Here is a 24,530-nt window from a genome sequence, read left to right on the forward strand (position 1 = left end):
TGAAAAAGTAAGCTTAAAACCCAGTAGAGACAGGGATTACAATTTAAGAAAAGCGCCTGAATAGATGAAGAATTCAGTTTCACTTAAGCCTGAGAAAGACAGTTGTTAAAACTGGCAGGTCACGGTACGAGCAGACTCCTACGCCTGCAGATAACGACTGCACAGGTTGGTAATTACTTAAAACCAGAATGGAAAAATCTCCATAAAAGACAAATTAACCCTTTGATTCATTACGAAGAAGTTGCAGATCTTTTGTGTGCAAATCTCAACACAAACTGTGAAACCACTCTAAGAAGAAAAATGGGGTGAGCCAGACACAGTGCTGTAGGCATGGATTTAAGGAAACAGCAATTTAATTTGGACAATATCCCCTCTGCTCGAGGCACAGATATGGGGAGGAAGGTATGTGTCCTATCTCCCTTACAAACAGGCTGCACAAAACTTCTATTAATGTCACCCATAATATTCCCAAAAAGTTATGCAAGGAGTAAGTAAAGTGTATTGTCACAAGCTAAAAAGCTGACTTGTGAGGTCACTGTTAAAAGAAGTAAGAGCTGTCTTTTTTCAGTAGAAGTTTAAACAAAATAACAACCAGGTGGAGAGTCTGTTTTAGCGTGACAAAATTAAGACCAGTATTTGAAACCTACTGTTAAAAATCCTTTGAAACTTCATTCCTGTTACTGTGTACAAACATTTCAGTTCTGATGGACAAGTGAAATATGCTCATGCCCTAATAACTGTACTTTCAACACCCAGCAGAAGGCAGACAGCTCTTCTGTCTGGGCAACTACGCTTCACTGCAATTTTGCAAACCTACTTTAACAACTACCCAGTTCTCAGACATTAGTTCATTTGAGACATTGCTTTCTATATCCCCTTGTGCCAATTAAATAATGAACCCTTTCAACAGCAATTTATAAAATATTAAAAACTTAAGTTTCACTTTTACCTTAAAGTTATCATAAAAAACAAACTAATTTGCAAAAGAAGAAGGTCATAACCGCCTGAAAAGGAAACACAGCTTTGCTAAGACTTAAGAATTGGGGGAAAGAGGGCACAATTAAAGCCTTATACTAATAATATTAATAGACTTGCACTCTTTGTTCAACTCAAAACTAATACAAATGCAAATTTTCAGGAGGGAAGACTTACTACATAAATTAGTTTCAACTGAGGATCTCTAAGACCTTGCACCTACTGGTCCTATATACCCTGAAGGAGCTAAAAGCCTTTGTGAAGAAGTAAGCTGATTTTCTATTTTAAAATTCCTTTCTGGAATCATTAAAGCAATACAGAAGAAGATGTCTCATACAATAGTACGAAGGAGGCAAAGAGATCATCTCTAACACAGGGTCATCAAAGTCACACTCAAAGAAACTTTTTTAAGCTAGCTCCTGCCTCAGCAGAGCTTCTCCCCATTAATGATACTCACATGAACACCAGCACTGCAGCACATGAAATACCTCCTACACCCTAATTATTTATTTTCACAGTATACAAGTATAGCAGAGCACCCTGCTCTTCCCATTCTACAGAAGACAACCACAAAATATTCCAGCTTAAAAAACTATTTTCAGAGTATTTCTACATATTTTTACTCTTAACTCTCTTTTTGCCTGTTAATTTTAGTATTTAATTAAGTATCTTACTGGTCCTTGGGGCTAATCCTAGAAAGTTTTAAGTACATACACAGCTACTCCTCCCCATACAGTTTTCTGGCAATGTATACAGTTGTAAATGTTTCAGAGATTGCATTTCTTATAATGATAGGCCTTTCAGATAAGGATGTGTAAGAATATAATAATAACCACAAAATTATTACAAAATGCATCTAATCATGACAAAATGAGTTTGTACTTGTACTTAAAAATTAAACCTACTAATTGACTCACTTCTACAAACAGGTTCTTATCCCTCCTCCCCTCCACACACATAGGAGAGGGAATTATGCATGAAACAGTCAAGACAAAACACAACTACCACCAAGTATGTGAAATTACTCTCACAGTTTTATAATATTTAGTATTGTACGCTTTTTTCCCTGTTGATATTTCACACTGTCTCAAATACAATTGCTTAAAAATGTATTACTTGCAGTAAATAGTTTAGAAAGAAATTTATGTATTTTGGAAAAGGCTACTCAAGCAAAGTCCATCCTTTCCCACAAGGAACACTAAGACAAAGCTCAGACTTTTAGGGTATTTCAAAAGCATTAGCCTTTAAACCACACAGCAAGCTATGTGTCAAATGTGCAGTCATTCTCCATTCCTCAGGCTGTTTGTAAGAAATAGCTTAAGATTCTTCTCTGAAAAAAAGCCATGGATTTGCATTGCCTCCTACATGAAATATTATTTCCAAGAAAGTATGAGATGTCTGGAGCAGTGCCAACACAGACCCAGTAGAGGACACAGCTCCTTCCATGTGCAGTTGGGGTCCTGCTCCCCTTACATGACTCCATCCTACACCAGATAGAGCAGCTATTAGTGCTAGTTAATTCACATCAACATCACCCACAGCTTTTTTGGTGTCTAACACACCTTCCAGAGTCGAAATAACAGAGAGGCAGTGCTAGCTTTTCTACAAAATGCTCCCGTCCGTGCCTTCAGCTCTTGAACCTATTCTCAATATACATAAGCATACACATACTTGGGACCAATTTTCCTGGTTTTTTATCTCACATTCATAGTAAACATGATGCCCAGCTGTTTCTTCACCACTACAAGTGTCTCACTCCCTGCCTGCATGTCTGAATATTGCTCAGCAGCCATCCAGGTCATGCTGCTGCTGGAGCACCAGGCTGTGATGCTGCTTCCCAGACGGGTGCACGCTGCCTGGCTCCGTTAGGTGAGGACACCGAGCAGTTACACAGTATTTTATTTTAAAATGCTGTACAAGCATTAACTGATCTGCCCAGTGCCCTGCGAGGGAGGGGAGTATAACTCTCTCCCATTTCACAGATGAAGAAACAGACAGTTTAAGCGATCTGCCCCAGGCCACACAGCACACAGAGGACAGCTGGGATTGCCGTGACGCTCCGGGCCCGCGTCCCCAGCCAGGCTGCTGGGCTGCTCACACCTCCCCTGCCACAGGAAAAACAAGGCTCCTGCCTGGCCAAAGCACAAACCTGCCCTTGGCCAGGCCCTCAGCAAACAAGGGGTCTCCTGGAAAAAGGCTCATGCACCGAACTGCAGGGCAAGCTCAGGGACTCGTGTTTTGAACTTGCCACGGCACACTCTAAACAGAATTCACTGAATTTTGAAATATGAAATAGCAAGGAACAAGCCACTACAAACTACAGGGGTTTTTATTAATTGAGACCCCCAATAAAATACTGGTAGAATAAGAGAGGTTCCACAGTCTCCTCCTCTTACTACCCCGTGGTTTAAGCTTCTTAGAGGCTTTTAAGACGGATTGAACCAGAGGCTGTTGTCCAACTTTGTCACATCCAATAATCTCAGCAAAGTCTGACATGGCTTTCAGGTGAACCCATGTAGTTCCTATTTACATGTCTCAGCTAAACCACTTGGAAAGATAGTTCAGTTCCACAACCCCACAGAGCCTCTAGGACTGTTCTCCTGGACCACCAAAAGAAAAAGGTATTGAAACCAGAAATCATGATAAGTAGATTTCCTCTGCAGAGCAGCCTTTCATATTTACATGCAGCAAGATTTCTTTACATTTAGATCATTCTTTCCCAGCTCCTTTATTAGTCTGAAAGGACTTGACTGGATTTCCTTATACCATGATCAGTCATTTTTAAGAAGCAGCCCTCTGCTTGCTACAAATTCACTGGTAGAGGAAAAAAAATAATTGGGGAACACATTTCATATTGTTGAAATGAAGTCCAGCGAAGCCAGATTTTACACGACATGACAATGCACTAATGCCAAACTGACACAAATTCTCATCTATGCATTTTGGCTTTAATGGGTTAATTAGCTTGGCTGGATACAAATTTTAATTATCTGAGTTTGACATTAATGTCCTTGGAGTGTTGTCTATAAGGATTTGGGGAATCATAGACATTATTTTAGTTACTTCTGGAAACTGTGTGTTACACTGGGATTTAAATAGTAAGAACAGACAAGAATAGTGAGAACAGGTTGATCTATTTTGAAAAGTCAGACTTTGTGAAACAGGACAAGCTGAAACAAAGCTGAAGCCTAATGTACCTGGTCTTCAGGGGAGTCTCATGGATATAACACAGGAAATAATCTCCTTTGAGGATAGGTGACAGGACAGAAATTTTACATTAGGTGTAACAAAGAATTCTGTATGCAACTGAGATTTAGAGTAAAGACCTTCTTGGTGCCTAACACAGTTTCACATGCAGAAGATAACCAGTCTTAAACACAGTTATTTATATACAGAGTGTTGATACAGGCCAGGAACAACCACCTACCTCAGTTACTGGCAGTGGCTCAGTTCCTCCAGTGAGAGAAGCAGGAGGTACAACCTGAAGGCAGAACCTCAGTAGTTTGTAATCTCACCATGGAAATTATGCATCTTTTAAGTGCATTATTTTCTTACTTTATAGGGTCTGCATAAGTAGATCAATCACCTGAGGATTTTTTAATATATTTTCAATAAATATATATTTAATCAGCAACAGAATTTTTCTGTAGCCAATATTTTTCCAGCAAACTATCACAGGTTACTTGAAACAAGTAAGAAAAAGAAAGCAGTATCTAATAGAAGCTTTTCAAAACACCCTTCTCTGTTCTTCTATTCTTTTCTGTTCATTTTTCTAGAAATGGATTTAAGAGTGAAAAGAGAATCCTCATGACTTTTTGTATATATGGATTTAAGCTCTCTTTTTGCTTGCAACAAGACATGTAAATTCATTCCTTATAAAAGCAATTGCACCAGTTCTTTAAAATGCAATCCAACCCTTTGTGCAGCAGCTTTTCACCCTTTAAAGACAATCTTCATTCTGTTTTCCATGTTCCCTTGGTACCAAAACCAAAGTCATTTGGATTTTCTTCTGTAAAAATTTGTACAGGCAATTTGGCTTTAGGAACACTAAGTAAATGCAATGCATTTCTCTTTTAGGTTCACACACCTATGTAATTGCTAGAATTATCTGAAGACATTTAAATTCCTCCTAAATGAAGGAGGGTGGCATTCAGACAACTCCTCTGTTGCCCAGTAAGAATCATAAAAAAGGTAAGGGCTTATTTGAATCACAGTATGTAACTTACAGAAAGGAGTCTATTCTCCTTACTTTGTTCCAGTGTGTTCTGGTTAAAATACCCAGACTGTGGTCCTGTGAGAAGCCAAACACCTCCAGGGAACTGCAGAGCAAATTTAGAGCACTTAGCACTGCATCGAATCAGCTCCTAACTTAACAAGGGTAAGGAAGGAACTGAGGGAGGTTATCAAACTAAGAAGTGATAATCGCAAAAAATTGTTAAAAAAAAAAGTTTAAAAGCACAGTGGAACAGAATTCTCTGCTGTGCAAAAAAAGAGCAGAAAAATGCATTTTTTTAATATAGGAAAGCAAAAGCTGAATCTCTTTGTAGCACTGCCTGTACTTTTTGTTCTCAACCCCAAAAACTGTGAGTAGACGAGTTAGTGTTACATTATTTAGAATATCAGGGAAGATATTTTTACCCTTGGATAAAACATTAAAACCTCTAAAGGCTTCACTCATTCACAGATGGGAAATGGAAAGCCTTCCTATCATGTGTTTTGGAGACAAAACCTTTTTTTCTGGAAATGCTGATAAGGAACAAATTCAAACTGGTCCTCATCCACCCGGATCATCTCATTAAAACAATGGTATCTTTTAAACCCTGTATCCTGAGCTATCGGTCAATTTTGATTGACACAAATATTTGTATTAGGGGTTACACACTGCAATTTACAATTGGGGACTATCACAATACTGTATGTTAATGTAATCAGTATTTTCATTTCATGAATTCATTTGCAGCATGACACTGCAAGGGTATTCTTACATATACTGAAGACACAATTGCTAAGTAGTTCAACAATTCTCCTTTAAGTGGGATTTTTTTTTTATCTGATAAATTTTTAACACAATAAAACCACTCCTAGTTCTGTGTGCATGCTTTAATTTCCCACCTTTTAAAATGTTTAGACACTTGGAATACCTAGCATAGTGAATTAATCCACAAATATTTACAAGAAAAATCTATTTAATTTCTTTCTATAGTAACTACCACAGGGACTATTGTAATGAAAAATTTCCCATCTTAAAGAATTAATGCGATTACTGATATAGAGAAGAAATGTAATTTATATCATCACAAACACGTAAAAGATATAATCCCATATTCACAAAAAGAATCTTTATTCCCTCTTTGAATTCTGAGACAATACAGTCTTGCCTTGAGGAGAACAGAAATATTATGAAGTACCTTAAGCAAGATAATTGTAGGAGAAAAAAAGTACAATTGCATTATTGTTGTGCTAAACTGTGACATACTTAAAAAGCTAATTTCTTTTATTTTAATGGAATTTGGTGTGCATATCCTTTAATCTACTTCACTATTTCTTCACATTTTTACACACAAACACATGTGTGAAGTGTTTCCCATTATCTGTATTACCTGGTTTAATGAACTACAATGAATTTAAAACAATTAAAAACATACTTGCCAATTCTATAAACTTCACTCTATTTATTAACTATTTTGGAACTAACTAAATACCTAGAATGTCACAAAAATGCACAGCAAATTAAAGACCTACTGCAACTCAAATATTATTCAAGAAGACACGATCAATATTTGATGAAAAAGTAACATTTGACATGAGTGACTGTCCCAAATTTTACCAAATACATTTCAACCAATCACAGTGCTGAACAATTTGCATCTATATCAAAAGCTAAGCAAACAGAAATGTATCCCCAAAATAGGACTTTCTACAGCTATGTCAGCTAAAGTGCATTTAAAATTCAGTACAGTCTCCCTTCAATTATTCCTTTCAATTAAATAAATTTTAACCAAGAAATTAATCTACTGTGGCTGGGCATTTCTCTATTCCACAGAAGCAAACATTTTTTCACTCATTCTCTTTTAAAAAGCAAATTTAACAAAACTACTAAGACAAAAAGGATGACCTAATTAGTACTAAGTAATATTTAAAGCTTTTATATATAGTACACTCTTATTGCTATCCCTAACTTCCAAGGCTTTATCCTCACTGATTTTGTTTGATTTATCTGGCACTACTGCTGCTTAAGCATGCAAATTCACATCCTCCATTCTTGTGTGCACCCAACATGCACAGAAGGAGTCAAACTGTAAAGAAAATGTCCTGTGAGCTTTGATTCAATTACCTGTAACACACTGGGGGGCTCCAAGGCCAGCAGGGACAGCCCTGGTGACCAGAGGTTTCCAACACACACGAGCCAAAGGCTAGCAGGAAAACTCCTCAGAACCAGCAAGGGAGAACACCCAAAACTGTTCTAGGAATCTCTTACCCCTTTCTACCTGACAGTCAGTCCCCCCAGACAGCCTGAACCCTGAGCAGATGCTCTCCCACTCCTCACCATTCAGCAGAGTGGGACACAAGAGACACAACGAGCAATGAAAATGTCCTTTATTTATTTCCTTACAGTCCTACCTCCTGCTAAAGCACTGAATTACTAGGGTTGTACTAATTAAGTTTGTTTCAGTTACCTGAACAGATCTGACCAGCTAGTTATGAAAAAAACACCCATCTAAATTAAACAGAGTAATATTGGATAAAAAAATGTAGGTCACTGAAGAAACAAACCATCAACAAATATAGCCAGGTTTATTTCAGCATGAGCCTCTCTTTGCTCTCTGTTCAGCCCCAATTCCTATATATCAAAGCCTTTAAGTACACACTGGCCTTGAACACATGCTTAAAAAAGCTTTGCCCTGTCAGGACCTTGCCTGGCACGCAGGACATTGGGGGCTGCTGGCAGTGTAATCCCCTGCAGTGAGCCTGCCCTCTTTTCCCAGTGTGTGACCTACTCTTGGAATTTACATCCAAAACAAAAAGATTATGTACAAAAATCAAATCCCATTGTGTCAATGTGATGATAATGCCCAATACACAGCACTGTAAACTATGCTCCCAAAATGCCACTAAAAACAGAAGTCACACCTGTGAAAGTAACTGCAGTGCAATAAATGCACAAAAGACACTTTAAACTAATACTTGCCAAAAATCAGTCTTGCAAATTTGTGCCACAAGCAGCCAATTCACATTACATAGCAATGGCCTACAGATCTTTCACATACATAACTTTTCTCCTTAGAACAAACTAATAAAATCTCTAATATTCTCTAAGTTGCATTCATTTAGCATGAAAATGGTTTAAAGTGTTTAAGTCAGTTGTAATTTTTAAGGGACAAAAGTGTATCTAGGAAAGAAGTAACCCTTTTTCAGAAGCATATGTACTAATATGTTTTATCCATCTAAAACTGAGAACAGTCCTTAAAAAAAAGTTTTTAGTTAATACCAGTGTTTTGGAGCCTCCCACTGGCAGCCATCACACAGCTGAAGTGAACTATCAGCTGAACAGAGGGCTTATATCCAGCATCAATGACTATTTTGCTTTGAAAGAAATTAGTATTTCTGAGTTTGTATTTTAAATGCAATTTAAAAGATCATAAAGGAGAGAATCCAGCATTTATTGTGTGTCTCCCAGCAGACTACTTAATGTTCAAACACCTACTATGCAAAGGTCAAATGATTTCACTGAATGTAACGGTGACAAAAGTATTCTGCAGCACTGAAAAAAATAGCAGATGATCAAAGAAAAAGATCTGGACCTGAGATCTCACAAGAGTCACAATAAATAATGTAGATTCAGTTCAGTAAGAAAGAAAATTGCAAAGTTGTGTCAGGAGAACCAGATTAAGAAAGATAATAGGTAAAATACAAATTACATACTTTTGGCAATGCTCTTCATAAAGGAGTATCTTAAAGTAATACAGCAAATGAATTTTTATAAAAAAAATCCTCAAGTCTTTTTACATTAATACTACCTGCACAGAATTGGAAAAGAAAGCTTATTCAGATAGGGAACCTCTAGGGTATTCTGCTGCAAGCAGCAACATGGATAGCTGCACTCAAACAAAAATCCAGTGTAAATAGTTGTGATATACACAGGAAAAAGCTGAAGTGAGCACCCGCTGAGGAATGGGAGGTACATAGGTAAACCAGTATGAAAAAATCAACTGAAATACTTGTCTGAAGCAAACAACAAAGGCTAATAGGCACCTTTTTATTTTCTATTTTGTTGTGGTTTTTCTTCCTTGCCATTTACATCAAATATTTTAGGTTCTCCTCCTTTCTACCATAAAGAAGCTCCAAAGTGCACCATGCACAGCTCTTGCTCTGGTCCTGGCTCTTCAAAGCCAAGATCTCAGCAGCAGCTACGAAGAGGTGGAAACCAGCCCAGGAATTGCCTATCTGCCCCTGTGGTGTGTGGGTTTCTATGCAGTTGAACTTGGTGGTGATCAACTGCACTGGACCTGGGGAGATCCAGGAGATCACACCAGAGGAACATCAAGGGCAGGAGGCAGAAATGCAGCTGAGCAGCAAGTATAAAAACCAACAAGCAGGAGCAAAGTATGTGCAGAGACAGGGAGGACAAAAATGGAAAACCAAATGGCCAAAAAAAATTCCAAACCCATAAAAACAAACAAACAAACAAAAGCAAAAAAAAAAAAACCAAAAAGAAAACCAAAAACCCAAACAAACAAAAACAGCCCAACAACAACCAAAACACAGGAGACAAGGCAGTAAACAAATAAGAAACAAGACAAGGGAACAAAATATAAGGAATGAGGTAACCAAGAGCAAAAGCACAAGGCAGTGGCTACTTCTCCTCTTTGCTACATCAAAAAAAAGTGAAAGGGGGTTTTTAGTTGGGTTTCTTTTCCTAATTAGACATATCCAATCATGTCTCAAGCAAGGATGGAAGATAAGGTGCTAAGCTAATATTACACCTGAATGGGACTTCTTTGTGAGCTCACACAAAAAAAAGGAGAACAGTGTAGATATCACTAATTTTATATATTAATACAAGGTACATAATTTTAACCATTAAATTATGTTCAGAAACATACATACGTTTTTTCCTGTGCTCAACCAGCTCAATGGCCTGCTTTGCTGAGCATTTGGAAAACCAGTTGTCCCCCAGCAGAACAGTGATCTCATTGGTGTGGACAAGCTTTCCTGGCATGAAGGCAAGAGGACCAAAAGGTACCTGTCAAAGACATAGACATCACTAATGAAAATAAAACTTAGCAAGTCATACAGGTCTTAAATTTTTTAAAAAAGTAAACCACAGATTTTATAAAAATTAAAATTCTATAGCAGCTATTCAGTGAATAACCCATCATAAATATTCAAATTATCAGATCCATTTGAATTTTGTACTGTACTTACAAAATCTGAAAACCTGAATTTCACCAGACAACTTGTTTTGTGACACAGAACTATAATACAGCTCAATGCTCACTTGGAAAACAAATTCACTTCATCTGAACATACAAACCTTGATAATACAAATTATTTGAGTTATATGCAGACAGCATCCATTTCCTAATAAAAGCCAGATTAGCTTTGCTAAATCATTTTGAAACATTTACTAATATTTTTTGAAATAAATAGGTATGATCAACTCAAAGATGAGCTGCTCTTCTCAGAATCTGTTTTGCTAATACTAAGTACCCAGAAATTCCAGTGTAAGACATTGGAGCTCCCAGCAGGACCACAGAATGTTTAATCTCTGCTGGGTCATTCACCAGGCTGCAAACCTCAACCTCCCAGGGATGCTCCACAGGCAACCCTCACCCTCTAACTGCTCTCCAGGCTAAGGACAACAGATAAAAGCAGGACACTTCAGGCAGGAGGACACAGGTGACAATCACATTTTAGAACTTAACATCTGCTTCCTACAATGTGAATTCCCCATATTAACAAGCATTGCAACACCCAGGACACTGGGTTTATGATTTAAGACATCTTCTACTGCCCAAATTTTACAGGCAGTGCTTGGGAAAGTCCTCTGGGTGAGGAGGAGCCTTGGCCACCCCTACCCCTGTCCCCTGACCCTGCCCTGGCATTGTGACCCCAGGCCCACTCCCACCTGCCTGGCTGCCTCTGGGCTTCAATCGTGAAGAAATTCAGAAACTAAAATCAAATTACATCTAAAATGGAGGTGGCATAAAGTCCACATCCACATCAAGCCTCTCTCTTTTTAGGGTAAAAAGAGATCTATGTCAGATGGTTTTATCAGCTCCCTCTACTTTATTCCTTCCTCCTCAGTTCCTCAGCACAGCCACTTGCTTTCTCATTGTGTTTGTGCCGAAGCAGAGCACTTGGCCTAGTGGATCTCTCTCCTTGGAAAGCAATGTTCCCTCTGTTCCATATCCCAGTGCTGGAAACAGCTCTCCAGCAGGCAGGACCCTGACTCTAAGACTGTGCACAATGTGCTTTTCATACACGTGTGCCCTCCCTGACTTGGTTTTAAAGTAGCAGACTGCATGAGCTGCCTGTTCACTCTTCCCCCAAAATGATGAAAGCAAAATTAAGCAAAATTAAAAGCATATGAAAATATTTGGCTAACAGGATAGGAACTGTTTCTATACATTTAAAGTAACAGATGTGAGTTAACATTGCTGCTTCAACTAAGCATAAGCACTATCTAGCTTTCTTTAAAAACAGAGTTTCTATGCTTTGAAACAACACAATCTTGATGTCTTACATCATGTGGCCACACATACACACATGAGAAATGGACTCTACACAAAAACCAGAGCTGTATCACCAGCACAGCAATGGGAAACCCTCCCTTTTCCCACATGGTGAAATGTACTCCAAATTGTCTGACTAAAAACCCAACTCTGTATCTAAGCCAGGCTCCCAAGGAAGACAGCAGTCAGGCACTGAGTGCTGAAATCAGCCACTCAGTTATGTGCAGTACAACTTCCCTGGCTTCAAGGATGTATCTTGAGTTGAACCTGAGAAAGGAAGAGGAAAAAAAGAGAAAGAGAAGCCAATTTGTTCAAAATTTTAGTGAGTGCAAGCCATCAGGGCAAATTTTACGCAGGGAGCTGTGCAGTTGTTAGGGAAGATTCAGAGCACCAGAAAAGATCGCTATGTCAATGGGAAGATTGGTGGAACAAAAATTAGCAGCACCTTTTTATGTAAAAATCAATGTTCTAGGGTTTATTTCCATGAATCAGGAAATACTACAGCCACTTGCTTCTCAGGAAATGACTAAGTACCATAATTCAGTCATAATTATCGTTTTCTATACAATAGATTTACATATCAAACATGTCAGGTTTTGTGTTAAGCATTTATGTCATCAGCTTTCAGTTGTCAGTAACACTGTAATTTATAATGGATTTCAAAGAAAAGAGAAAGAAACAAAAGCAAAGGTTTAACTATTATCATAACAAATGTAACATTATTAAGTACTGCAACCTGACTAACACCTCACCCCCAGTGCAGGCAGCCCAGGTTTAACAGTTTTAGCCCATTTTCCTGTGTGACCTCTGCCATGTACATACCATGACATCGTAGGACAACTTGTCAGGCAATGTCTGCAGTCGCTCCTGAAGAGCCTCATAATCACTCTCCACCTTCTTCCTGTTGACAAATTCAAGTTGGTTCAATTTCACAGCTAAAGAGTTAATGGTTTTCTGCTACTAAATCAAAAAACAACAAAACTACAGAAAAATGAACTGTTTTACTCTAACACATACAGCTGACAGATTAATAACTCATTTCTAAAAGACACGGGATGACAAACATAATAGCTAGATTATTTTCTAATAATGTGTATTAAGATAGGTAAATGATTATTTTAGATTGTGCATGTCTTGTTCAGAATTAGAATTTTTCATGGTGCAAAGAAGCAGTTCTTTCATTAGGATTTGGAGTATCTCACTCCATGTTCAAGCCCAAGTTATGACACCACCAGTATTTAGAAAAAGAACTGAAAATCCAGTTTATGCTTTTTAAGAGGCAAATTCTTCAAATTATCATTTGTAATACCGAGCTCATATATTGACCTTGGTTTGAGCTGACATAAATGAGCAAAATTTTAATTAATTCTCATTTTCCCATGAACTTTGTATTCCTATCAAAAGCCAAGACTCCTGAAAGATGGCTCAACCACCAGGATTCTGTCACATCTTCAAGCATCCCTTCTGATACTTCTCCACCTAAACTGTAAATAAGGCTCATGTTACATGTTGCTACCCAGGAGAGAAATGGTTTGGTGAACTGGGACAAGGAATTCGTTCCCATGGCAGACACCTGGCTTTCCACAGGACTTTGCAGAAACAGTGTTTCAGTGGCTGCAGGGATTTTACTGTGTGCAAAGCAAGCAACTACACTCCCTCTAAAAAAGCCTTTTTTTGTAAAGGCATTCTTAAATACTTAAATTTGTCTGGACAAAGTATTTTAATGGACCCCTGCCATTCTAAAGATGGTCAGAAATCAGCTCCTCCATGAAGTAGCTGGCATATAAATGTCAGCTTTGATGATATTGTTTACTTGTACTTCAAAACAATAAACATATATATGGCAGTAAACTCTGCAATAAAAGGCAACTGAAAGCACAGAGCAGCACACTTAACAATGCTGACCCAAGATGCAAATTACAGGTTTTCTGAGGATGATTCAGGAAAGCAATCTATAAATGTGCTGAAAAATGAATGTCATAGTTGATAAGACAACTCTCAAAATATTACTATTGATTTTCTTAGATTCATAAGCAGAGTGAAATCTTTTTCAGCATTCATTTTGAAAAATTATCTGATACTCTTATGTTTGACTCATTTGCTTCACAGTTGAACTCTGGTGTAACCATCCTACTTTATACCTATTTTAAGTTGTTGAACTCATCCTGAAAAAAAGAATTTAGGTTTTTATGCCACTTGGACATTAAAACCATATTCCACAGAACTGATTTACAAAAGATGCTTGCTGCTGCTTTGCTCTGACAGCAGATTTCTCCCAGACATTTTAGGCAAGTCTTTCTGTCCCTTGCCCACATAAGAGTGAAAACATAATTCACTTCCTTCAAAGAAGAAGGACAAACTCATGAATCTTAGCAAAATGCACTGAGATGTTTTGGGGGAGGAAGGAATATAATGAAAACTTGGTGTCAACAATAACAATCAATTACTTAATGCTATTTACAGAACCCAGCCTTCGCCTCAGGAGAACTGGATTTGAGAAATGGACTCCAAGCAGCCACTGAAAAACAAGGCCTGGCACATGTCTCAAGTGCAGGAGAAGACTCCGTGGGAAGAGCCTGGCATGAAAATCCCCCCCTCACAGCAGGATTAAACATTTCCATCATTTCATGGCTGAAAGTCACTCAACATTTCTTCATTAACCTGAAAAGAAGACACTAAGGTCTGACTGCTGCATGTAACTGAATAATCTGATCAGGGCCAGGAGAAATCACTTGCCACAGAAGCTGTGCTACTATAGAAGCAAAGCATGCTGCTTTTTGTACTGGGACAGCTGCCCTTTGCTGAGCAAACCTCCACCATGGCCATCCCTAAGAGTGGGGTCACATCCTGAACTGGGCCATGCAGATAAAGGAAATTTAAATTGATCATTTTAAATAACTGGCCTCAAATAGCATTACTTAAGGAAGGAAGCTCTCTCTGCATGTATGGCTGATGCTTTCACAAGCACTGGGGTGTGCCAGTGCTACAACAAGCAATGAAGGACCAAAGGGAACAGGGAGGAGGAATACTGGGACTCCAGCTCTGAAGATGTCCCTGGAAGGGGAAATGCATGTCTAGCTACTAATCCCACACCCAACCCATTACTGGATTCATGGCTTTAGAAATATACTTCAAAAAGTGCACTGAAAAATGGAAAAGAAAATAATTTAATGGAAATATACTGAAGCTGAGCATTTTAAGACCCTATTGTTATTCACCCAATTCTATTCAACATCCTTCTGTGTCACTGACCACTTAAAAGGTCTTACATGAGCAAATTATTCAGTTGAAACAAAAGCACTCAGCTCTTGCACAATCAAGATCTAAATAAGAGTACTAAATTTTAATTTTTTTTATGAAATAAAGATTGTATGGATGCTACAAAAACTGCTTTTCTATATAAAATAATTCAGTAAGTTATTTTTTTCATTAGAGGTTCTGTGGCCAAAACCCCCAAGTTCATGGGGTCATTGCCAGAGTTTGCATAAAAGCAAACACAGGAGCAAAGCCTCCTTCCAACACCAACACTCCCAGGCCACTCCACAAACCTCAGCCCTTGTAAAAAGGAAAAGAATTGTCACAATTTTCCAAATGCTCCAAAATCTGTTCAAATTTTGCAGCTTTCTGTCAATAGTTTATTTCTGAAAAGCCCTGTCTGAGTGCAAGAATGCTCATGCAGAATTTCACATGGGAACCAGCAGGCACAGACACTGCAAAGCTCCTGAGAAACTGCTGGAGATATTCTGCCTGCCTTCACCACAGCAGCACCAGTAGGCACTTCAATATTTCCCTTATTGAAAATTAATGCAGCCTCTGAATTTTAAACATAAATGAAACATATTAGTTTTAGATTATTTTTGCGAGCCAATAGTCAGAATTTAATATGATGATGTGTATAGATTGCCTTGATTTTTTTCCTCTTATCCAGCGCTTGCAGCCTATGTGCATTTAAACTAAAAACATTTGATACACACTAAATATAAATTATTTGCTTGGAGATCTTTCAGGCATGAAGAAAAAGCCTCTTAAAATAAATTTAAAATATTATATGCTTGATGGTGTATAACCAAAGGTTTAATCTCACCACTAAAGGGGCAGTTGCTGTGATTCTGCAATAACCCTGCAGACAATAATCAAGACAGCTCCTGTTGTTCTCTCAGTAAAATCATGGTAAACACAGCATGGATATATTGTAATTTGATATCTGTAAGATCAACTGTTATATCTCACAGTAACTCATAATATAAGATTTCATTCACCATTAAATGTACATTTTCCTCAGATGCCATACAAAACTATTATTTACTAGGTATGTTTTCTATTAACCATAGATTGCCAACAGAGAAAAAATGCCCAGAGATAATTTTTTTAATATAAGAAAGCATTTATTTAAAGTATTAAAAATGAAGATTTAGCATGTACTTTGCTTTTGGGGGGGGGTATCAGCAAAACATTACTTTCCACATTGTTTCAGCACACAGAGGGGAGCAAGTGGAATTTCCCTACTTGCTCCATAGTTAGAAAACAACAATAATTCTACCCTGGGAGCACCTTGTCACCATTCAGGCAGATTAAGCATTCATCCAACAAGGTTACTTGGGCAAAAGTGACAGATGAGATAGGTTTTTAAGGCAGAAGTATAAACACTGAGGCTCACTGTCTTTGTAATTTAATTGTATCAGTGAGAAATAAATATATTTAAAGGAGAGTACACTGCAACAATTCTGAGCTATCACTAACTCTAATCCCCAAAACATGCTAGCAGGATTTGACTCCCATCAGAATAAACAGCAATACTTTACTCAAACATAACTAGGTTACTCATCAGTATTTTAGACATGTAGACTTTTTTTACTTACCAGTGCTGGATTTTTTCTTGGCAGCCAGTGACCACCTGTCATTAAAACAGATAACTACTCATGAAAAAAACAAAGCTAAGCACACAGCTGCAATGTCAATGCATCAGAAACTAGAACAGGAGCTTTACAGATTTGGTGTTGCCTCCATCCACATTTTTATTTGTCAGGGCAAAGGCGTGTGAATGGTCGTTCTTAAGCAGCACACTTTATCACAGGCTAATGCAGAGTGATAACCACAGGAAAAAATCACAGCTTTTCACTTCTTATTTCGGTACAATACCTGCTCCATAACTATTAGGTGACACAGGATCTGAGATAAGTAGCAGTTTGTGCAATCTGCCGATCTATTTTCAGTGTTACATGTTTGCAGAATAAGAAAACAACATAAATTATAACAAGACATCAATGTAACTCCCATACTCAGTCATTAAAAAGCAGAACAAATGAATCTCACAGCACCAAAAACATTTTTCCTCTATCAGTACATCAACAAATGTCTCCACTGGCCACTTTAACTTGAAAAAGCCCAAATTAACTTTGTCCTGTGTAAATACATAGGTATTTGACACCATGATGGGCTGCTGGCATCTTTTCTTTCTGGGTGTCAAAAAAGGTATTTCACTTAATCCCTTATGCCACAGGCTTTCCCAAGAGATACAAAAGAATTTACAAAATAAAGCTCTTCACAAAATAAAGGCCTTAATTACCACTGTTAAAATTAAACACTTATATCTTTTTTAACTGCAATTTTTTAGACTATATATAGCAAACAGGCAGGATACTGAAACCTGTGACCTTCTCTGCCACAATTACATGGAGATTTTGTCTTTCAAAACATATTCTGATCTATGAATAATAGTTACCAAAAATACAACACAAACAATTTCATTCAATTATATGAAATGCAATGAAGCCATGAGGCAGTTAAATATGTCTAGACAGCTTCTCAATATAAGCATTTTCCAGATTTTTTTTTTTTACAAATTTTGTTTTTCCTATAGCCAAAATAATGCTAACATTCGAAAGCAATTAATGAGAAAATTTGCAGAGAAAACAATAACATACATTCAAGTACCACTGAAATCACTGGAGCAGATAATTCTTTTTTTTTCCCCAAACAACAGAATGAAAGACTTTTTTTTTTTCTGTTAGCATATGTGCAGCTTTTGCTCAACAGATCTCAGACCCTGCACTTCCTACTCATGCAGGAATAAAAAAAATGGGACTACTTTGTGAGCTAATAATTCTTTAAACAGAGCAAAGTCCTTAAATGAAAAGGATCAGCTTTACATTTGTGGTTATGTTATTTCATAATCCATCAGGAAAGTCAGCCAGGTAGCTCATCCCACATAAGCCAAGTTTAAATTTATCATTTGCTTTAAACTCCTACAAATCAAATGCCTAGCAAAATATCTTCCTTAATGTGCAAGGCAACTATTTTTAAACTTGAGAGTAAATACACAGACTTGTACAGGACATCAAGCCAGAAATCTAATTGATACTGTTAATATGAAGCCCATTTTAAGAGTAAAGTTTCTGCAGGAGACATAAATTGTCTGGTAACAAAGCCAAGGCACACTGGAGCCCCTCACTAACAAGTTGAGGAGTCCAAGCCTATTCTATCCACATCCTTCATCCTTTCACATTTGGCAGTGAATGTGAAGTACACAACATAATTTAGCATACAAAAATGTTTACGAAATCCTTTAAGAAAGTTTCCATTTAACTGCCCCATTACAGATGAAGATGGAAAAGACAGGAAGCTTTCCATTCCCAATACATGACTTTCCATGCATGAAGTGAACTGAAAGCACAAAAAGAAAAGCCCTGCAAACCATAAGAGCAGCATGTTCATTAACCTCTACATGATAATCCTTTCGTAGCTGCATATTAACTAGTTACATATTCATAATCATTTACATTATTTAGAGGACCTTCTATGAAAATTTCCAGGCTATATCCATTAGCCACAATGTTAAAGGTTGCAGAAGATAGTCTACTTAATGTTTCCAGGAAGCTTTTTTAATTAGTAAATATGTAAATTGGGCACATATGCTTTTTATGTTTTTAAGAAACAGTCCATCAGCAAAACAGCATAGGGGCATATGCTGTTTCCATCACCCTTTATCCCCCTTAAAAAAATAAATAAAAAAGAGAAAAATCAATAACACCAATCAATTTTAATTTAATTCTTCTTTGATATAATCTCTCTTGAAGGGATACCAAAGGGTGGAACCAACAACAAACCTTTTCATTTTAGAGGCCAGCATAAAATGAGACCTTTTACAGAAGTGCTAAAATATACCACCTTAAAAATGTTGCAGGCTGCACTTCTGGAACTGAAGTCTATTAAAGAATAGAGAGAATAAATATTGAAAAACAGATGGAGATCAATTATGCATATGACCTTTATTAGGTCAGTCTCACTGTTTGGATAACAACTGGTCTTATCAAAGCAAAGAAACAAATAGATAAATATATAAACAAATCTTTGATTTTTTGCCTTTAATCAAACACAGGAAAATCATTAGTCTATCTTCCACACATAATTTATATCCAGAGTTACAATTAAAGAATGAAAAACCCTTTTAGGGTAAATAAAATAAATGACCTGCTTGTTTATCCACTTGAGTTCAATTTACCTGGACAGCTAGTGCCACCAAATATGCTTTACTTTTAAGGCATCATAGGGAAGCAGTATCAACAAACTCTGAATTCTCCCCTTTTAGGCATAAAAATGTATGAGTTTGTGAATGCACATGGTTATCAGTGGCTTATCTGCATACTAAAATATTTATTAAACTACTCTTGCAGCAGACTTAACATTATCTAATCATGGGTCTGGTTATTAAAACAGGATCCACTGTCAGAAAACATATTCCATAGTCTTAAAAGAAAGCAAATAGGGAAGTATCTTGTCTCCTTCCTTTTCACCAACAGCCAGTTGTTAAAATGCAGTGCTTCTCAAGCCCCTGACCCACCAGAACCACACCTGGGAGCTCCACTGCAGCCCCTGGGGACAGGGGAGGCACAAATCCCTGCTGGATGAAACCAAGCCCTTGCAGCAGATGATGTGCTTGCCCTGCTCTCACTGCTACGTGCCTGAGCTATTTCTAGGGCTGCCTGTGTTGCTGCTTTTAGGGAATCCCTCGTTTGTAGGTGTCACAAGCAGAGCACGAGGATCAGCTTTAGACCTGTGCTCACGTCCCAGGTGTCCCCAGGTGTCCCCAGCTCCAGCTCAGCAGTGTGATCCCAGGGCAGACTGCAGGCTAATGACTCCAAATCACCCTCAGCAGCTCCTCATCCAGCCAAGGACTTCATCAGCTGAGCAAAGACAGGGAATTCCTTCTCTCTGCAGCACATCCTCCCTTCCCTATCTGTTTATACACTACCTTCTCCATCATCTTGCATTCAAAGAGTTCAAAATCTCCTCCATGAATTCAAGTGAGCAGCACTTTGAAAAAGCAGTGCACTGATTCTGCAGGGTGAGTTACAACCACTGACTCTGCTCAGGGCTGGCAGGGGAAGGCAGAGCTCCTAACTCAGCAGCCACAGTCACTTCCACAGTCACTTCACAGGCTCTACAGTCACTTCCAACACTTCCCTGGCAATGAGCACAGGTGAAAAGGATGCTGCAGCACAAAACAGATCCTTACCTGTATGTGCCATGGGTCTCCAACCTATTCCTCATCACCTCAGCAGGTTTTCACCCTCCTGTACAAGGGCACTTCCTTCCTGCACCTTATTTTTTCCTGATCTGTTACTTCTGCAGGTGCTCCCATTACTAACAGCTGAATATACTCTCTGTGGTGCTTCTGATTAACAAAGTGGTGGCACAAGGAGGTCTCTTCTTATTGAGGTACTTCTCCAAGGTGGGAGGCATGCAAGTGAATGATTCTCCCTACTGAGCAGCTGGACACTGCCTACAGAGGTGCTGGGTTCAGCACAGAGAGGATAATTCTCCCTCATCCCTTCTGAACAGCAATAAAACAAGCTGCCAAGTCAGAACCTTATTTATGTCTCAGCTTGTGAAAATTGTTAGTAACAGAGCTGGTCCTGGTATCACCTGCAGGCAGTTTGGGGCAACAATGCTGAACCTGCTCTGTGTGAGTTGTGCAGCTATGTTCAAGTCCAGAGAATAAGAAACTTTTAAGTTTCTGAGATGGAAGTTAAATTCAATGAAAATGATGAAAATAAAAACGTAGCATCAGATTAGGAAGAGATCCTAAATGGATGAGAGGCCACTTCCACACTTGCAAGTATGAAGGTGGAAATGTGAAGCACGGCACAAAAGCAAAGTTCCCCTTTAAACAAGTTGCAAGTTAGGCCAAACAAATGTCTGCTGGTTCTACATGCACACTTGAGCACTTTGCTTCAAAACTGTGACTGACAATCTGGCTGGTCTTCTGAAATTAGAAGCTGGGGACACAGATCTAATCCCAGCTCTGATTCTGTTCTTCTATATGGCCTTGAGCAAATCACAACCTCTCAGTCTACATTTCTTCATCTGCAAAATGGGGATAATAGTATTAACCTACCCACCTCAGAGTGTTTAATGATGATTAATTAATGTGAGAAAAGCACTCTAAAGATGTAAGAGCACTATATAAGTGATAAAGCATTATTTACCACTTGAAAAGTAATCTGAATAAAATCAGATATGCAAGTAATTTGTTTACATGTAGCAATAATATAATTTGTGACTATTTAATCTTGAATTAGTCTCACTTTAAACATCCCTTTCAATCACATTTCCAGTTACTTAGGGAAAAATGACAGTATGGAATACTTTTTGTAGAAGCAAAGCAAGTAATGAGGTGGTAATTAAAGTAAGGGTCTAATAAAGTCTAAAACCAATGACTTGCCTTCAGGAGACTGTCCCTGCCATTTGGGATTGTAAAAATATCTCTGTTTCAATCTAGGTCCTGTTCAGAACCTTCCACCAGTGTATGCTGGTTTCCTGAAATGCAGATCCGTGTCTGCAAGGCTCATGGTAAATCAAACATCATTTCCTTTACTGACTTCCTCCAGGTGACTCCAACTCTGCACAGCTCTAAATGCTAAATATTCCACATTCAAGTATTTGCTGTGGTTCACACATGCACATGAGCTGCCTCCATCTGGAAATGTTTGCAGTATCAAAACCCTCTCTGCCATGCAACTCATGCATGAGATTTCCCTCTTGTACCCCCAAACACTACAATTTTGCCCATGAAATTACCAGTTCACATACCACTTTACATTACAGAACACTAATGGGTGGTCAAATATTTAATCATCTCTTGGTAACAAGGATGTAACAAGCTACAGAAAAAATAAACATTTAAAATGAATTTTCATTTTTTCCTCTAGGAAACTACACAGTACTTGCCTAGAACACAGCAATCACTGGTGGAGAAAGACAGAATTAACATTTGTACAATTGTTTTTCCTAGAGCCCCATTTTCAATCAAAAAATGAAATAAAACTATTAAAAATTCTTCAGTCTGTTGGCACACTGTATGATCTAATGCAAAAGGAAGAAAGCACTTCTGAGTTCTCATATTCATTTATTAAATCATATTACTCAAAAATGCTACATTCCAACAAATTATTAACATAAAACCCCCTTTGGGTGGCAACTTTTGCCTTTTGAAGGAATGTGTTTGGGAAGAATACTGCAGGAAGAGAGAGAAAGAAATCTGAATCATGGCAAACATTTTTTCCTAAAGTAAAAAATCTTAGAAATATAGCCATGATTTTGACTTTTCTTTACAAGAAAACAAGTAAGATCTACTATTTTTCTATTAATTGTGTACGCACCTGCGAGTCTTGCAGTTTTGCAGGAAAAGTAGTACATAACTATTCTTTATCCATAAATAAGTACTAAGTTCTGACCTAAATTATTTTGGGGAGCTCGAAAATTCTACACAGCAAAACACCTCATGGGCAGCAGGATGTCTTCTGCTGAGGGAGTTCCACTGCCTCCAAACCTCCTGAAGTGGGGCAAGCAAGGCACCCAGAGTAAGGTCCAACCCTTCACTGGCAGCAGGCCAGTGTCCATGTCCTGTAACTTCATCTTGAGACAAGATAGGAACTCCAAAGTTAGTATTTCAGCTGAGGTCAGGTAAATGTATCTGTGTGGCTACACCACAGCCAGGCTTGCTCAGGGACCCAGAGAGCAGCAGGCAAGCACAGGCACAGAACTCCTATGATCTAAGCAGCCCAACATCTCAAGCAGGTTTTGCAAGCTCTGATGGAGTTTATAGTACAAAAACTATGCTGCTAGCAAAACCTAAGCTTAACTGGCTTTAAATTGCCATGAGCTGTGACACCTGCCTCACAGACATAGCTGCAGGCTGTGCTTCAGCTTGCAGCCACAGTCCTGAGTAAACTCAGCATCATCCCTCCCTGGCTCCTGCCACTCAGCTCCACTGCCTCATCCTCCCAAAGCTGACACGATCTGCTGACAGACATTTGTAACCACATCAGGGATCCACACTGGGTGAAAAATGGGCCAGGAAAGAAAGAGGGAGGAAAAAAAAAGGGGCAAAAAGGTCAATAATAAAGTTTGGTTTTAAGCTGCATTCCAGCCCAGTTCACTAAGCACTGTCACAAACGTGCCACCCAAAAACTGCTAAAGAACTGAAGAAAGTGCACACAAAAGAATTAACAAGTTGTTCAAATTTAAGTCAGCTGGACAACTCACAAAATCATTAATGAAAATTTTGAGCAAGGGTCTGAGACTGCTGCTCCTGTGCTGCAGCCTGTGCTAACAGACAGGTGGAACAAAAGCAGCACCTGCACAGTGCAGCAGTGTCCCAATGCAACCAAACAAACACAGAGCCTCAGTGTACCTGCTGCTCTGAGGGCATCAAGGAAAGCTCTGCTGCAGATCCACCTGCAACACTGAAAGCTCAGCCTAAAACAAAGTATTATTTCACAGCCTCAAAGGATGAAAGAAGTACTTGAGACAAGGAGCATCCAAACATATCTAAGACAGGCTACAAGCTAAACCTATGGAATGGAGATCTGCAAAGCCACTGAACACCATTCCCAAATGGTACCCTGGTCACTGCATCTGCTCATAGCCTCTGCAGACAGCTGCAAGAGCAGCACAATTCAGCAACACTTCAATTTTGTGCATATAATCTCATCTACACATTTTAGCTACCAATGAGGTTGAACACAGACTTGCCCTCTCCAGAATAAAGGCAAAGCTCTTTAAACTCTTTTGTCAAATCTCCTACAGTTACCATTAAAAAACCTACTGAAGATCTGTTAATTTTATTTCACAGCTCTTGGCACTATATAAACTTGTGGGTATTTAACTCATACTAATAAGAACATGGACAAATATTGACTAAAAAAGTAAAAGTGATGATCAATTAACACTGGAGGAACGATAAGTATTCCATAAAAAGCTTCCAGATCATGACTGAATTAGCCCTTTTACTTGAATGCAGCACCTGAAAAAACATTACTGGAACCAGTGGACAGGGTGGAGTGTATGCCACCACAATTTCCAAAAAGGTAATTGTCCAGGTATCTTTTTAAAAGGAATAGGCAAATAAAGCTTCACACAGGTTCTTTTTTAAAGGGGCACATCAAACCAAGCTTTAGACACCCTGTTCCCTTTTCTCAAAGTTATTGTACAAAATGAAGTCCTGCTGCACTGGTGGCTCACACCCAGGCATTCTCTGGATTGTGTGAACTTGGACTCAGGTTGGAAAAAGTGCAAACCATGGCAGACACTGCCCTGGGAAGCACATCTGAGTCTCATCTGTGAGTCCACAGGCAAGCACTTCCTGATCTCCAGTGGCTCCTGAGCAGCATCAAGTGAAGAACACCCTGCTCTGCTTCACTGCTCCTTTCCAGACTGCAGGAACAGCTCTACAACTGCCAAGTTGCTGATTTCACAGCACAGATATTACTTGGAAAAGACAAACAGAAGCAGTCAGCCCCAGAAGTAAATCATGTA

The 24,530-nt window shown here is 38.5% G+C and overlaps 1 protein-coding gene across 1 annotated transcript in view; it reads right to left on the reverse strand.

The window, feature by feature from the left end:
- Positions 1 to 24,530, reverse strand: part of URI1 (URI1 prefoldin like chaperone) — a 40,957-nt gene that overhangs the window by 12,931 nt on the left and 3,496 nt on the right. The window contains exons 2-4 of the mRNA XM_058034037.1: positions 16,571 to 16,605; positions 12,534 to 12,612; positions 10,084 to 10,219 (exon numbers count right to left, since the gene is read on the reverse strand). Coding sequence (XP_057890020.1) covers positions 10,084 to 10,219; positions 12,534 to 12,612; positions 16,571 to 16,605 — 250 coding nt within the window. The remainder of the gene's footprint in view (positions 1 to 10,083; positions 10,220 to 12,533; positions 12,613 to 16,570; positions 16,606 to 24,530) is intronic.

The sequence above is a fragment of the Melospiza georgiana genome, chromosome 14, assembly GCF_028018845.1.
Source record: "Melospiza georgiana isolate bMelGeo1 chromosome 14, bMelGeo1.pri, whole genome shotgun sequence".
NCBI lineage: Eukaryota > Metazoa > Chordata > Aves > Passeriformes > Passerellidae > Melospiza > Melospiza georgiana.